General features: G+C 40.1%; 1 protein-coding gene across 1 annotated transcript in view; it reads right to left on the bottom strand.

Annotated features, from left to right (window-relative positions):
• The window catches only part of PIP5K1B (phosphatidylinositol-4-phosphate 5-kinase type 1 beta), a 359,464-nt gene continuing 353,810 nt past the window's right edge, over positions 7,538–13,191 (bottom strand). The window contains exon 15 of the mRNA XM_005683717.3: positions 7,538–8,288. Within this exon, the coding sequence (XP_005683774.1) occupies positions 8,286–8,288 (3 nt within the window). The 3' untranslated portion in view covers positions 7,538–8,285. The remainder of the gene's footprint in view (positions 8,289–13,191) is intronic.

Here is a 13,191-nt window from a genome sequence, read left to right as displayed (position 1 = left end):
CATACAGGTTATATACATATGTAGGTGGTTCTATAGCATAAGGGGTTAGAAGTGTGGGCTCTTGAAGTTGGCTAGCCTCCCTATGTTTATTTATTTAACTTAAAAATTTTATTGAAATATAGTTGATTTACAATGTTGTGTTAGTTTCAGGTACATAGCAACGTGAGTCAGCCATACATATACACATATTCAAAAGGGCTTCCCTAATAGCTCAGATGGTAAAGCATTCACCTGCAATGCAGGAGACCAGGTTTGCTTCTTGGGTCAGGAAGATCCTTTGGAGAGGGAAATGGCAACCCACTCCAGTATTCTTGTCTGGAGAATTCCGTGGCCAGAGGATCCTGGCAGGTTACAGTCCATGGGGTTGCAAAGAGTCGGACACAACTGAGCGACTAACACACATATTCACTTTAATTTTTTTCTGAACTTTTTATTTTGTATTGGAGTATAGCTGATTATCAATATTATGATAATTTCAGGTGAACAGTGAAGGGACTCAGCTATACATATACATGTATCCATTCTCCCCCAAACCCTCCTCCCATCCAGGCTGCTACATTACATTGAGCAGAGTTCCATGTGCTATACAGTAGGTCTTTGTTGGTTATCCATTTTAAATACAGAAGTGTGTACACGTTGATCCCAAACTCCCTAACTATCTCTTCCCTGGGGCAACCATGAGTTTGATTCTGAGTCTCCTTCTGTTTTGTAAGTAGGTTCATTTGTATCATTTCTTTCTAGAGTCCACATATAAGGGATGTCAAACAATTTTTCTCCTTCTCTGTCTGACTCACTTCACTCAATAAGACACTCTCTAGGTCTAGGTTTTAGAAAAATTTGGAGGCTTTATACATTTTATTATTTATATATAATATAGGTTATTAGATTATGTTTGCTCAAGACTACCGTGCCTATTTACTAAGTGTAACATGATGCAGAGGGTATCCCCTCTATTTTTGGATTCTTTCCCATATAGCCCATTACAGAGTATTGAGCAGAGTTCTCTGTGCTATACAGTAAGTCCTTATTAGTTATCTATTTTAATAGTAGTATGTGTATGTCAATTCCACTTTCCCAGTTCATACCTCCTCCCTTACCCCCTGGTAACCATAAGTTTGTTTTCTACATCTGTGACTCAGTTTTGTACATAAGTTCATTTGTACCCTTTTTTTCAGATTCCACACATAAGCATTGTCTTACAATATTTGTCTTTCTCTGTCTGCCTTCACTCAGTGTGACAGTCTCCAGGTCCACTCATGCAAATGGCATTATTTTGTTCTTCTTGATGGTTGGGTAATATTCCATTGTATGTATGTGTACCGCATCTTCGTTATCCATCCCTCTGTTGATGGACGTTTTGGTTGCTTCCATGTCTGGGCTATTGTAAATCGTGCTGCAGTGAACACTGGGGTGCGTGTAGTTTAGAGTTGCATTTCCTTAATAGTTAGTGATGTTGATCATCTTTTCATGTGCTTTTTGGCCATCTGTAAGAATGTTCATTTTTGTCACAGCATTCTGATTATGTCTCCTGGGTGCCATATAATTTATTATCTTTGAAGATGTATGGGAAATTAAAATTTTTTTATTGTGGTAAAAGTCTCATAATATGGAAACATACTATTTTAACCGTATTTAGCTATACAGTTAAGTAGCACTATGCATGTTCACATTGTTGTATGGCTGTCACCATCATCCATTTCCTGAATTTTTCACCTCCCTAAACTGATCCTCTGTTCCCTTTAAACACTTAACTCGCATCGCCCTTCCCCATCCACCCTCCCCACCACTCGGCCCCTGGCATCTACCAGTGTACTTTCTGACTCTCTGAATTTGACTGTTCTAGGCACCTCATATAAGTGGGATCAAACAGTATATTTCTGCACCTAATTTCTGTATATTGGAATGCATTTTGAAGGTTTACTTAATATAGCCTACAAACAGATTGTATGTTCTATTTTTTTCTTCCCTGTTCTATACAGTAGGCCCTCACCAGCCATCTACTTCATACATCAGTTCAGTTCAGTCGCTCAGTCGTGTCCGACTCTTTGTGACCCCATGAATCGCAGCACGCCAGGCCTCCCTGTCCATCACCAACTCCTGGAGTTCACTCAGACTCATGTCCATCGAGTCCGTGATGCCATCCAGCCATCTCATCCTCTGTCATCCCCTTCTCCTCCTGCCCCCGATCCCTCCCAGCATAGTCTTTTCCAATGAGTCAACTCTTCGCATGAGGTGGCCAAAGTACTGGAGTTTCAGCTTTATTTATTTATTTTTTATTTTTGCTTTATTTTACTTTACAATACTGTATTGGTTTTGCCATACATTGACATGAATCCACCACGGGTGTACATGCGATCCCAAGCATGAACCCCCCTCCCACCTCCCTCCCCACAACATCCCTCTGGGTCATCCCCGTGCACCAGCACCAGCATCATTCTTACCAAAGAACCCCCAGGGCTGATCTCCTTCAGAATGGACTGGTTGGATCTCCTTGCAGTCCAAGGGACTCTCAAGAGTCTTCTCCAAAACCACAGTTCAAAAGCATCAATTCTTCAGCGCTCAGCTTTCGTGTGAGATGAGTGCAATTGTGCGGTATTTTGACCATTCTTTGGCATTGCCTTTCTTTGGGATTGGAATGAAAACTGACCTTTTCCAGTCCTGTGGCCACTGCTGAGTTTTCCAAATTTGCTGGCATATTGAGTGCAGCACTTTTACAGCACCGTCTTTCAGGATTTGAAGTAGCTCAACTGGAATTCCATCACCTCCACTAGCTTTGTTCGTAATGATGCTTTCTAAGGCCCACTTGACTTTACATTCCAGGATGTCTGGCTCTAGATGAGTGATCACACCATTGTGATTATCTTGGTCGTGAAGATCTTTTTACATAGTAGTGTACAAACATCAATCCCAATTTTCCAACCCATCCTACCCACCTTTGGGTGTCCATATGTTTCTTCTCTATGTCTCTGTCTATAATTCTGCTTTGCAAACAGGTTTATCTGTACAGTTTTTCTAGATTCCACATATATGCATTAATATATGATATTTATTTTTCTGACTTACTTCACTCTGTGTAACAGTCTCTAGGTCCATCCATGCCTCTGCAAATGTTACTATTTTGTACCTTTTGCTTCCCTGGTGGCTCAGAATCTGCCTGCAATGCAAGAAACCTGGGTTTGATCCCTGGATTGGGAAGATCCCCTGGAGAAGGAAATGGCATCCCACTCCAGTATTCTTGCCTGGAAAAGTCCTGAGAGAGAGGAGCCTGGTGGGCTACAGTCCATGGGGTGGCAAAGAGACACAACTGAGCAACTAACACTGTCCTATGGCTAAGTAATACTTTATTGTATATATGTACCACATTTTCTTTATCTGTTCATCTGACAGTGGACATTTACCTTGCTTCCATGTCTTGGCTATTGTCAACGGGGCTGCAGTAAACATTGGAGTGCATGTATCCTTTCAAATTATGTTTTTCTCAGATACATGTTTAGGAGTGGGATTGCTGGGTCATATGGTAGCTCTATTTTTCGTTTTTTTAAGGAACCTCCATACTGTTTTCCACAGTGGCTGTACCAATTTACACTCCCACCAACAGTGTAGGAGGGTTCCCTTGTCTCTACACCCTCTCTAGCATTTATTGTTTATAGATTTTGTGATGATGGCCATTCCAACCTATGTAAGGAATTGTAGTTTTGATTTGCATTTTCTAATAATTATCTATGTTGACCAACTTTTCTTGTGTCTCTTGGCCATCTCTATGTCTTTTTAATTTTTTTTAAATTTTACATTGGAATATAGCTGATTAACAGTGTTGTGATCGTTTCAGGTTGGACAGCAAAGGGACTGAACCATACATATACATGTATCCATGTCTCCCAAACACCCCTCTGATTTAGGCTGCCATATAACATTGAGCAGAGTTCCCTGTGCTATACAGTAGGACCTTGTTGGGTATCCATTCTAAATATAGTAGCGTGTACGCATTGATCCCAAACTCCCTGGCTATCTTTTACCCCATTCTACCCGCCTTGGCACCCATAATTTCATTCTCTAAGTCTATGAGTCTCTTTCTGTTTTGTAAGTCAGTTCGTTTGTATCATTTCTTTTTAGATTCCACATATAAGGGATGTCATATAAGATTTCTCCTTTTCTGTCTGACTTTCTTCACCCAGTATGGTCCTCTCTAGGTCCATCCATGTTGCTGCAAATGGCATTATTTCATTCTTTTTAACGGCTGAGCAATATTCCATTGTCTATATGTACCATATCTTCTTTACCCATTCCTCTGTGGATGGACACTTAGGTGCCTCCCTGTCTTGCTATTGTAAACAGTGCTGCAGTGAGTGAACGTCAGAGTGCATGCACCCTTTATTCTCTGGGTATTTGCCCAGGAGTGGGGTTGCTGGGTCATATGATAGTTCTAGTTGTAATTTTTTGAGGACCTTGCACACTGTTCTCCATAGTATCTGTACTAATTTATATTCCCACCAACAATGTTCCCATCTCTCCACATACTCTTTAGCATTTATTGTTTGTGGATTTTTTTATAATAATCATTTTGACTGGTGTGAAGTGATATCTCATTGTAGTTTTGGTTTTTATGTCTCTAATAATTAGCTTTACTGAGCATCTTTTCATGTGCCTCTTGGGCATTTGTATGTTTTCTTTGGAAAAATGTCTATTTAGGTCTTTTGCTTATTTTTCAATTGGGTTGTCTTTTTGATAATGAGTTGCATGAGTTGTCTGTATATTTTGGAGATTAATCCCTTGTTAGTCGCTTTATTTGTAAACATTTTCACCCATTCTGAAGTTGTCTTTGTTTTGTTTATGGTTTCTTTTGCTCTTCAAAAGCTTTTAAATTTAACTAGGTCCCATTTGTTTTTTTATTTTCATTAGGAGGTGGGTGAAAAATGATCTTGCTGCAGTTTATTTCAAAGAGTGTTCTGCCTTTGTTTTCCTCTAAGAGTTTTATAGTATCTGGCCTTACATTTAGGTCTTTAGTCCATTTTGATTTTATTTTTGTGTACAGTGTTAGAGAGTGTTCCCATTTTATTCTTTTATATGTGACTGTCCAGTTTCCCAGCACCGCTTATTAAGAGATTATCTTTTCTCCATTGTATATTCTTGTTTCCTTTGTCATAGATTAGGTGGCCTTAGAAGCATGAGTTTGTCTCTGGGCTTTCTATCTTGTTCCATTGATTTTTCTGTTTTTGTGCCGGTACCATAGTGTCTTACTGTTGTTTTGTAATATAGTCTGAAATCAGGGAGCCTGATTCCTCCTGATTCATTTTTCTTTCTCAAGATTGCTTTGGCTATTCAGGGTCTTTTCTGTCTTCATACAAATTAAATTTTTTTTGGTTCTAATTCTGTGAAAAATGCCATTGGTAATTTGATAGAGATTGAGGGTGCATTTATATGTGAAAATTCACTGAACTATGCAATTAGTAACTGTATACTTTATTATATTTAAGTTATACTTCCAACATTGAAAAAAGGTACAAAGTGTTGAGATCTTCTGAGACAAGTGAGATGATCACAGGCTGACGAGGGGTGATGATGGTGGGGGAGGGAATTGGGGATCATAGACAGCTTTATGGCACTAAAGTAGTATTTGAGTTAAGCCTCAAAATAGTGGTTCCTAACAGTTCTTGGATCTGTCACTGTAAATTTGATGGAAATTATAGCCTTTCTCTTCACAAAAAAAGTCCCCATATACACAAAGGCATACTCAACTTGTGCATATTATTTCATGTCCCTAATGATATACATCTATGACCCTTATACAGTCAATGGGTCCTGCGCTCAAGGAACCACGCTTAGATAAATGGGTAGATTTACAAATGGGAGGGGATAAGAGTGGGATTCCAGTTAAGAAAAACCCTCTAGGAAGAAGGGGCATCTGCTAGCACATGTGGATACTAGAGACAGCAAGGCAAGAAACAGCAAGTATCCTCCACAGTCCATCTCAGTAGAATTGCCCATTGACAGCTCGACCCAGGACTGAGTCCCAGCACCAACTCTGCAAGTGAAATTACTACTTACACCATAGCTCCAAGGTCTATTTACAAAAGCTAATACCGTGTTTGCTTATGAGAATCAGTTTGCCACTCCAGTACTCTTGCCTGGAAAATCCCATGGATGGAGGAGCCTGGTGGGCTGCAGTCCATGGGGTCGCTAAGAGTCGGAGATGCCTGAGCGACTTCACTTCCACTTTTCACTTTCATGCATTGGAGAAGGCAATGGCAACCCACTCCAGTGTTCTTCCCTGGAGAATCCCAAGGACGGCGGAGCCTGGTGGGCTGCCGTCTATGGGGTTGCACAGAGTCAGACACTATTGAAGTGACTTAGCAATAGCAGCATTAATATTTTACATTGAGTGTTTACCAGGAATGTCTTTTTGCTTTCTAATGATTTTTTCCATAGTGTATGAGTACACAGCCTCTTAAGCTTCACTGCTTGGGACACTCAAGAGATGTTTTGGATTTTTTTTTTTTTTTTAATCATTATTGTTCTTGTCAGTGTTGTGTCCGACTTTTTGTGACCCTGTGAACTGCAGCACACCAGGCTTCCCTGTCCTTCACTATCTCCTGGATTTTGCTCAAACTCATGTCCACTGAGTTGGTGATGCCATCGAACCATTTCATCCTCTCTCGCCCCCTTCTCCTGCCCTCAATCTTTCCTAGCATCAGGTTCTTTTTCAGTGAGTTGGCTCTTTGCATCAGGTAGCCTAAGTGTGGAGCTTCAGCTTCAGCATCAGTCCTTTCAGTGAATATTTAAAAAAAATAATTTCATGTTTGGCTGTGCTGGGTCTTTGATGCTGCAGGGGCTACTCTCTTGTTATGCTGCACAGGCTTCTCGTTGCCATGGCTCCTCTTGTTATGAAGCACGGCTTCTAGAGCACAGGCCCAAAAGATGCAGTGCATGGGCTTAGTGGCTCCATGGCATGGGATCTTCCTGGACCAGGGATTGAACCTGTGTCTCTTGCAGGTGGATTCTTTACCACTGAGTCACCAGGGAAGCCCCTACAGATGTATTAACTGCTTAAAATATTCATTGTCCCCCTCTGCTGTGTATGCCTATATGAAAAGTGTATTTCCCAATTCTTTGACATCTGACTTGTCAATGTCTTTTGCTTTGGCCGGTGGAATGTGAGCAGAAGTTCTATAAACCATATTTAAGCACTACCTTTATGAGCTCCGTGGTTCCATGATCACTTTTTTTCTTCTGCCATAAAAGTGGCATGTCCTAGAGAATGCTTTGGATCCCCCCACCCCCAGTCCACAGATTTGGGGATTGTTACCACAATATAACATAGTGAAAGCTGACTAACACCAGGACATTTAGGGAAAAATCTTGAGCAAACAGCAGAATCTGTTATTGAGTCTTTTCTCAGGGCCTGGAGAATTTTCTCTCAATTTTCATCTATTATGAGAGTCAGTTTATTTAGCAGTCTAGAATATGTAAAAATGAGGAATGTCAAAGTTACTTCTTTTTTATTAACAAAAGGAAAAAATATAAAGACCATAAACCACAATTGAGAACAAAATATTTTATTTCTCTCAATAAAACTATAGTTTACAATAGTATTTACTAAATAAATTATATAATTTCTCTTTTACAAGCAATAAACTAAATCACAAATATTTCAAAGACAATGTATGTACATGACATAAGGCCTTGTATAAATAGCTTTGCTTATCTCATTTCACTAGTAAACAGTGAAAAAATCTTTATAGAAGCTAATTTTCTATAAAGTATATGCAGACCTATTACACTGATCTTTATATGAAACCAATTTAAACTTTTAATGACATGGGCTATGATTATAACTTTGCAAAAAAGAATAGAATTTAGACTTTATTTACCATTTTGCATGGATGGATCTTTAAAAAATATATGCTCAGATTACATATGTTGCTTATGGATAATCACTAGATGCATGCAAAATGAAATAATGCAAGTGTCAATAGGAAAATAGCACTTCCAGGTCCAAAAAGGTGATTGGCAATGGTATAGAAAGCAGCTTAAACAGAGTTCATGCAGTTCTTCACAGTTCAGCAAGCAACAGCAAATGCCAGAAGACTGTGGTGTTTTTCACATCTGCTGATCAGCCTTTCCGCCAAGGCTCCCCTGACATCTTGCAAACTCCAAGTCCAGTTGATTATGATTCTGTGTGTAGTGGGGTTCGGCCGTTTCCTTTGGGTAATTCTGGAATGGAGAAACTTCTTTCCCACAACTGTGTTCATGTGTCCTCCATCTGCCAAGGTGGTCATCATTTTCACTTACTGGGTGGGGAAAAAGGAAAGGAGATGTAAGGCTAAGTTTTGGCGTTGCTTTATAATGGTGCCTGATGAGTAGGAACACAAGTTCATTCATTCTCTCAGTGACTCGTCCCTGAGAAACATGCAGGTAGAAGTGGGAGGGCAACAGGCCTGGGATGGATTCTTTTTTTTCTTTTTAAAGATATTTTAATTAATTAATTTGGCTGCCCTTGGTTTCGGTTGAGGTACGTGGGATCTTTCAGTTGCGGCATGTCTATCTAGTTCCCTGACTAGGGATCAAGCCTGGTCCCCTGCACTGGGAATGTGGTGTTTTAGCCACTGGACCACCAGGGAAGTCCCTGGGATTGATTCTTTTGCAATAATAAGCATCTAACTTCTGCAATATGTAAAGTCCACCAAGATTTATCAAGTTTTACAACATCACAGCTCAGGGCTAGGGACTTGGAAGGAAATAACACTGACTAAGCCCTCCAAGGGCACAGTGCTTTGGGGTTGTGCTGTGGTATATCGGTCCTGAAGTAAATCAGAGCAACCTGAACATAGTCTGGAACTCATGGACCCTGTGCTCATTTTTGCACACTGTCCCTGTGGCTGCGGAATAAAAAATATGTCCAGCAAATATCAGACCTAAAATGGTAGCCACTTAAGCTCAGAGGCAGCTAATTCAGCCTCTCACAGTTGTACTAGGATATATTTTATGAGAAGTGGTACCATGTTCAGGCAGATGTAACAGCTTACATCTATTGATCCTCTAATTATTACAGCTACAGGACAGTATCCAAGTTACCATCTTTTTACCTCATTTGTTCTATCTGTAAAATGAGAGTAATAAATCCTGCTTTATAAGTGATAAACTTTTTTTTCCTTAGGAAAATAGTGTCTGGGTAGAAATATACACATATACAGGGTACACTCAAATTATATATATATCATTTAGTGCCTGGCATATGTTAGTGTCGCCAACATAATGGTTAAGAAGGTTGTAGCTGGGACCACAGACATTGTATGGCCCAACACAGTCATCTGGAGACTGAAAAAACTTGAGTCCAAAGTTTGAAATGACTGAAAATTATTAGGAAAGAAACTGTGTCAAACAGGATTTTGTTTAGAAGTGAATATTTCCTCTTGCCTTTCGTGAGTTGTAACTTTTATTTACCACTGTTTCATAGTTGAGACTGCTCCCTCTTATTAATCAAAATTGGAACGGTTCTCCTGCCTAAGTCTACAACACGTTCACACTGCTACTCAAGCTGTATCTGAAAGATTATTTGAATATTAGGTGGTGTGCGCTTTAGCAGTGGGCAAAGAGGAAGTTGCTCCCTTTCTCAGGACAGATGTCTGTAAGGTCGACTTCCTTTAGGCTTGACCAGTGGCATAAAAACACCCACATAAAACTACAAGTTTCTTCTAATTAGATCTGAGTCCTGCTTTCTTTAAAACCAAAGGGAGGTGATAGTTGAGCTCGACTTATCCGATAGATCCCAGCTGGGGTTCCGTGTCTGGTTTCTAGGGCTAAACTGAGGCGGACACTGACCAATCTGAGCCCTGCCTGAAAGAACCATCAGTTGAAGGTCTCCAAATCCAGGACCCCATGGAATTGGTTAAGACCTGGACTTTTGGGTCTAGAGAATACAGAGATTTAAAGAGAGAACAAAACAGCTGTCTTTGAATATCTGAAGACTCACTCTGGGGAAGAAAGTGGTACTAGCTGAAATGTCACTGCTAGTGTGGCACTGTCATCAACAGCACTGGCACAGGTGGCCGTGATCCTCGGGGCAGGCGCAGGAGCACCAGAGTGTGTGAAGTGAGTAGACTGGCAAAAGGGTCACCCTTTCAATCCCCTTCCATCAGCTGTTGTGATGCGCACACGGCCCCGCACCCTAGGAACCCAATCTGTCACCTGTTGAGACTCCAGTGAGCGTGTTAGTCACTCAGTCATACCCAGCTCTTTGAGACCCTTTGGACTGTAGCCCTCTAGGCCCCTCTGGCCATGGAATTCTCCAGGCAAGAATACTGGAGTGGGTAGCCATTCCCTTCTCCAGGGGATCTTCCCGACCCAGGAATCGAACCCGGGGCTCCTGCAGATTCTTTACCATCTGAGCCACCGGGGAAGCCGAGGGTGAGAAAAAATGACTCCCTAGAACTGGGACAAATTTGTAGAAGCCAGTTTTGCTTCAATGTGGAAATGTTTTCTAACTAAAGAAATGAGTGGTCTCTGAGGGAGGAGGCCAGGTGAACTGGCCTCTGGGTGGAGCTGAGGCAGTGGACCCAGGGCAGCAGGGAGGCACTCGATGACTGGTGGCCAGTGACAAGGGCTCGGGCAGTCACGGGGGGCAGTCCTGGGTCAGATGATCACAAAGTTCCATTACAACCACCAGACTCTACTAAATACTGTTTGTAAAAGGTATACCATCAAATAACTTAGAATATTAAAAACAGTTACTGGTTTATATAATAAAAACTACATGAAAAGAAATGTAATATTGTTTAACCAATTTTATGAGAAATATGTAATTCAGTAAAAAAAAAATCAAACAGTATTATAATGAAACATAATTTCCTTAGTATTAAAAATAATGAATCATTACCAGCTCTGGTCATTAAAACTCCTGTATGTTCACTAAATTTTTAATTTTTAAAATTTAAATTTTTTCTAGCTTATGAAGGGGCTTCCCAGGTGGTACTAGTGGTAAAGAATATACCTGCCAATGCAGTAGACACAAGGAATGCTGGTTCAATCCCTGGGTCAGGAAGATCCCCTGGAGGAGGAAATAGCAACCCACTCCAGTAGTCTTGCCTGGAGAATTCCATGGAGAGAGGAGCCTGGGGGACTAAAAGTCCATGGGTCCCAGTTGGACATGACTGAGCACACACATACGTGAATAGTTTATATTTACAATGTTGTGTTAGTTCCAGGTATACAGCAGAGGGACTCAGTTATACATGTATCTGTTCTTTTTCAGATTCTTCTCCCAAATAGGTTTTTACAGATTGTTGAGTAGAGGAGCTCCCTGTAGTATATAGTAGGTCCTTGTGGATTTTCTATATAGGAGTGCATATATGTAAATCCAAAACTCCTAATTTATCCTTTCCCCTTTGGTAACCATTAGTTTGTTTTCAAACCTTGGCATCTGTTTGTATTTTGTAAATAAGTTCATTTGTTTCATTTAATATTCTACATATATATAATATATATTTGTCTCTTTCTGAGTTATTTCACTTAGTATGATAATCTGTAGAATTGCCTTTGTTGCTGCAAATGGCATTATTTCTTTTTTATGACTGAGAAAATTCCACTGTAATATATACTACAATATTCCATTGTATATTGTACTATGTCTTCTTTATCCATTCATCCGTCAATGAACACTTAGGTTGCCTCCTTGTCTTGGTTACTGTAATTAGAGCTGCAATGAACATTGGGGTGTATGTATGTTTTCAAATTACACTTTTCTCTAGATATATGCCCAGAAATAGGATGGCTGGGTCATATGATAATTTTATTTTTAGTTTTTCTAAGGAAACTCCATACTGTTTGCCATAATGGTTGTACCAATTTACATTCCCACCAACAGTGTAGGAGGGCTCCCTATTCTTCACACCCTTTCTAGCATTTAGTTTTGATGGTCAGAAAGGTGATACCTCATTGTAGTTTTGATTTGCATTTCTCTAACGATTAGTGATGTTGAGCTTTTCATGTGCTTTTTCACCATCTGTATGTCTTCTTTGGAGAAATGTTTATCTAGATCTTCTGCCCATCTTTTGATGGGGTTTTTATTGATTGATTGATATTGAGCTACATCAGCTGTTTGTATAATGTGGAGATTAATTCCTTGTGTGTTTTTTTCCCCCATTCTGTGCATTGTCTCTTCGTATTGTTTATGGTTTCCTTTGCTGTGCAGAAGCTTTTAAGCTTAATTAGGTCTCATTTGTTCATTTTTGTTTTTATTTTCATTACACTAGGAGGTGATTCCAAAAGGACTGTAGCAATTTACATCAAAGAATGTTCTTCCTATATTTTCCTCTAAGACTAGAGATCTCTTCAAGAAAATTAAGAGATACCAGGGGAACATTTCATGCAAAAATGGGCACAATAAAAGACAGAAATGGTATGGACCTAACAGAAGCAGAAGATAATAAGAAGTGGTGGCAAGAATACACAGAGGAACTAAACAAAAAAGATCTTCACGACCCAGATAATCACGATGGTGTGATCACTCACCTAGACCCAGACATCCTGGAATGCAAAGTCAAGTGGGCCTTATGAAGCATCGCTACGAACAAAGCTAGTGGAGGTGACAGAGTTGCAGTTGAGCTGTTTCAAATCCTAAAAGACGATGCTGTGAAAATGCTGCACTCAACATGCCAGCAAATTTGGAAAACTCAGCAGTGGCCATAACACTGGAAAAGGTCAGTTTTCATTCCAATCCCAAAGAAAGGCAATGCCAAAGAATGCTCAAACTATTGCACAACTGCACTCATCTCACATGCTGGTAAGGTAATGCTCAAAATTGTCCAAGCCAGGCTTAAACAGTATGTGAACCATGAACTTCCAGTTGTTCAAGCTGGATTTAGAAAAGGCAGAGGAACCAGAGATCAAATAGCCAACATCTGTTGCATCATGAAAAATGGAGAGAGTTCCGTAAAAACATCTACTTCTGCTTTATTGACTATGCCAAAGCCTTTGACTGTGTGTGATCACAACGAACTGTGGAAAATTCTTCAAGAGATAGGAACACCAGACCACCTGACCTGCCTCCTGAGAAATCTGTATGAAGGTCAAGAAGCAACAGTTAGAACTGGACATGAAACAACAGACTGTTCCAAATTGGGAAAGGAGTATGTCAAGGCTGTATCCTTTCACCCTGCTTATTTAACTTATATGCAGAGTACATCATGAGAAATG

This window comes from Capra hircus, chromosome 8, assembly GCF_001704415.2.
Source record: "Capra hircus breed San Clemente chromosome 8, ASM170441v1, whole genome shotgun sequence".
In the NCBI taxonomy this organism is placed as follows: Eukaryota; Metazoa; Chordata; class Mammalia; order Artiodactyla; family Bovidae; genus Capra; species Capra hircus.
The sequence above is the reverse complement of the archived record's forward strand: the minus strand, read 5'-3'. Positions and strand labels throughout refer to the sequence as shown.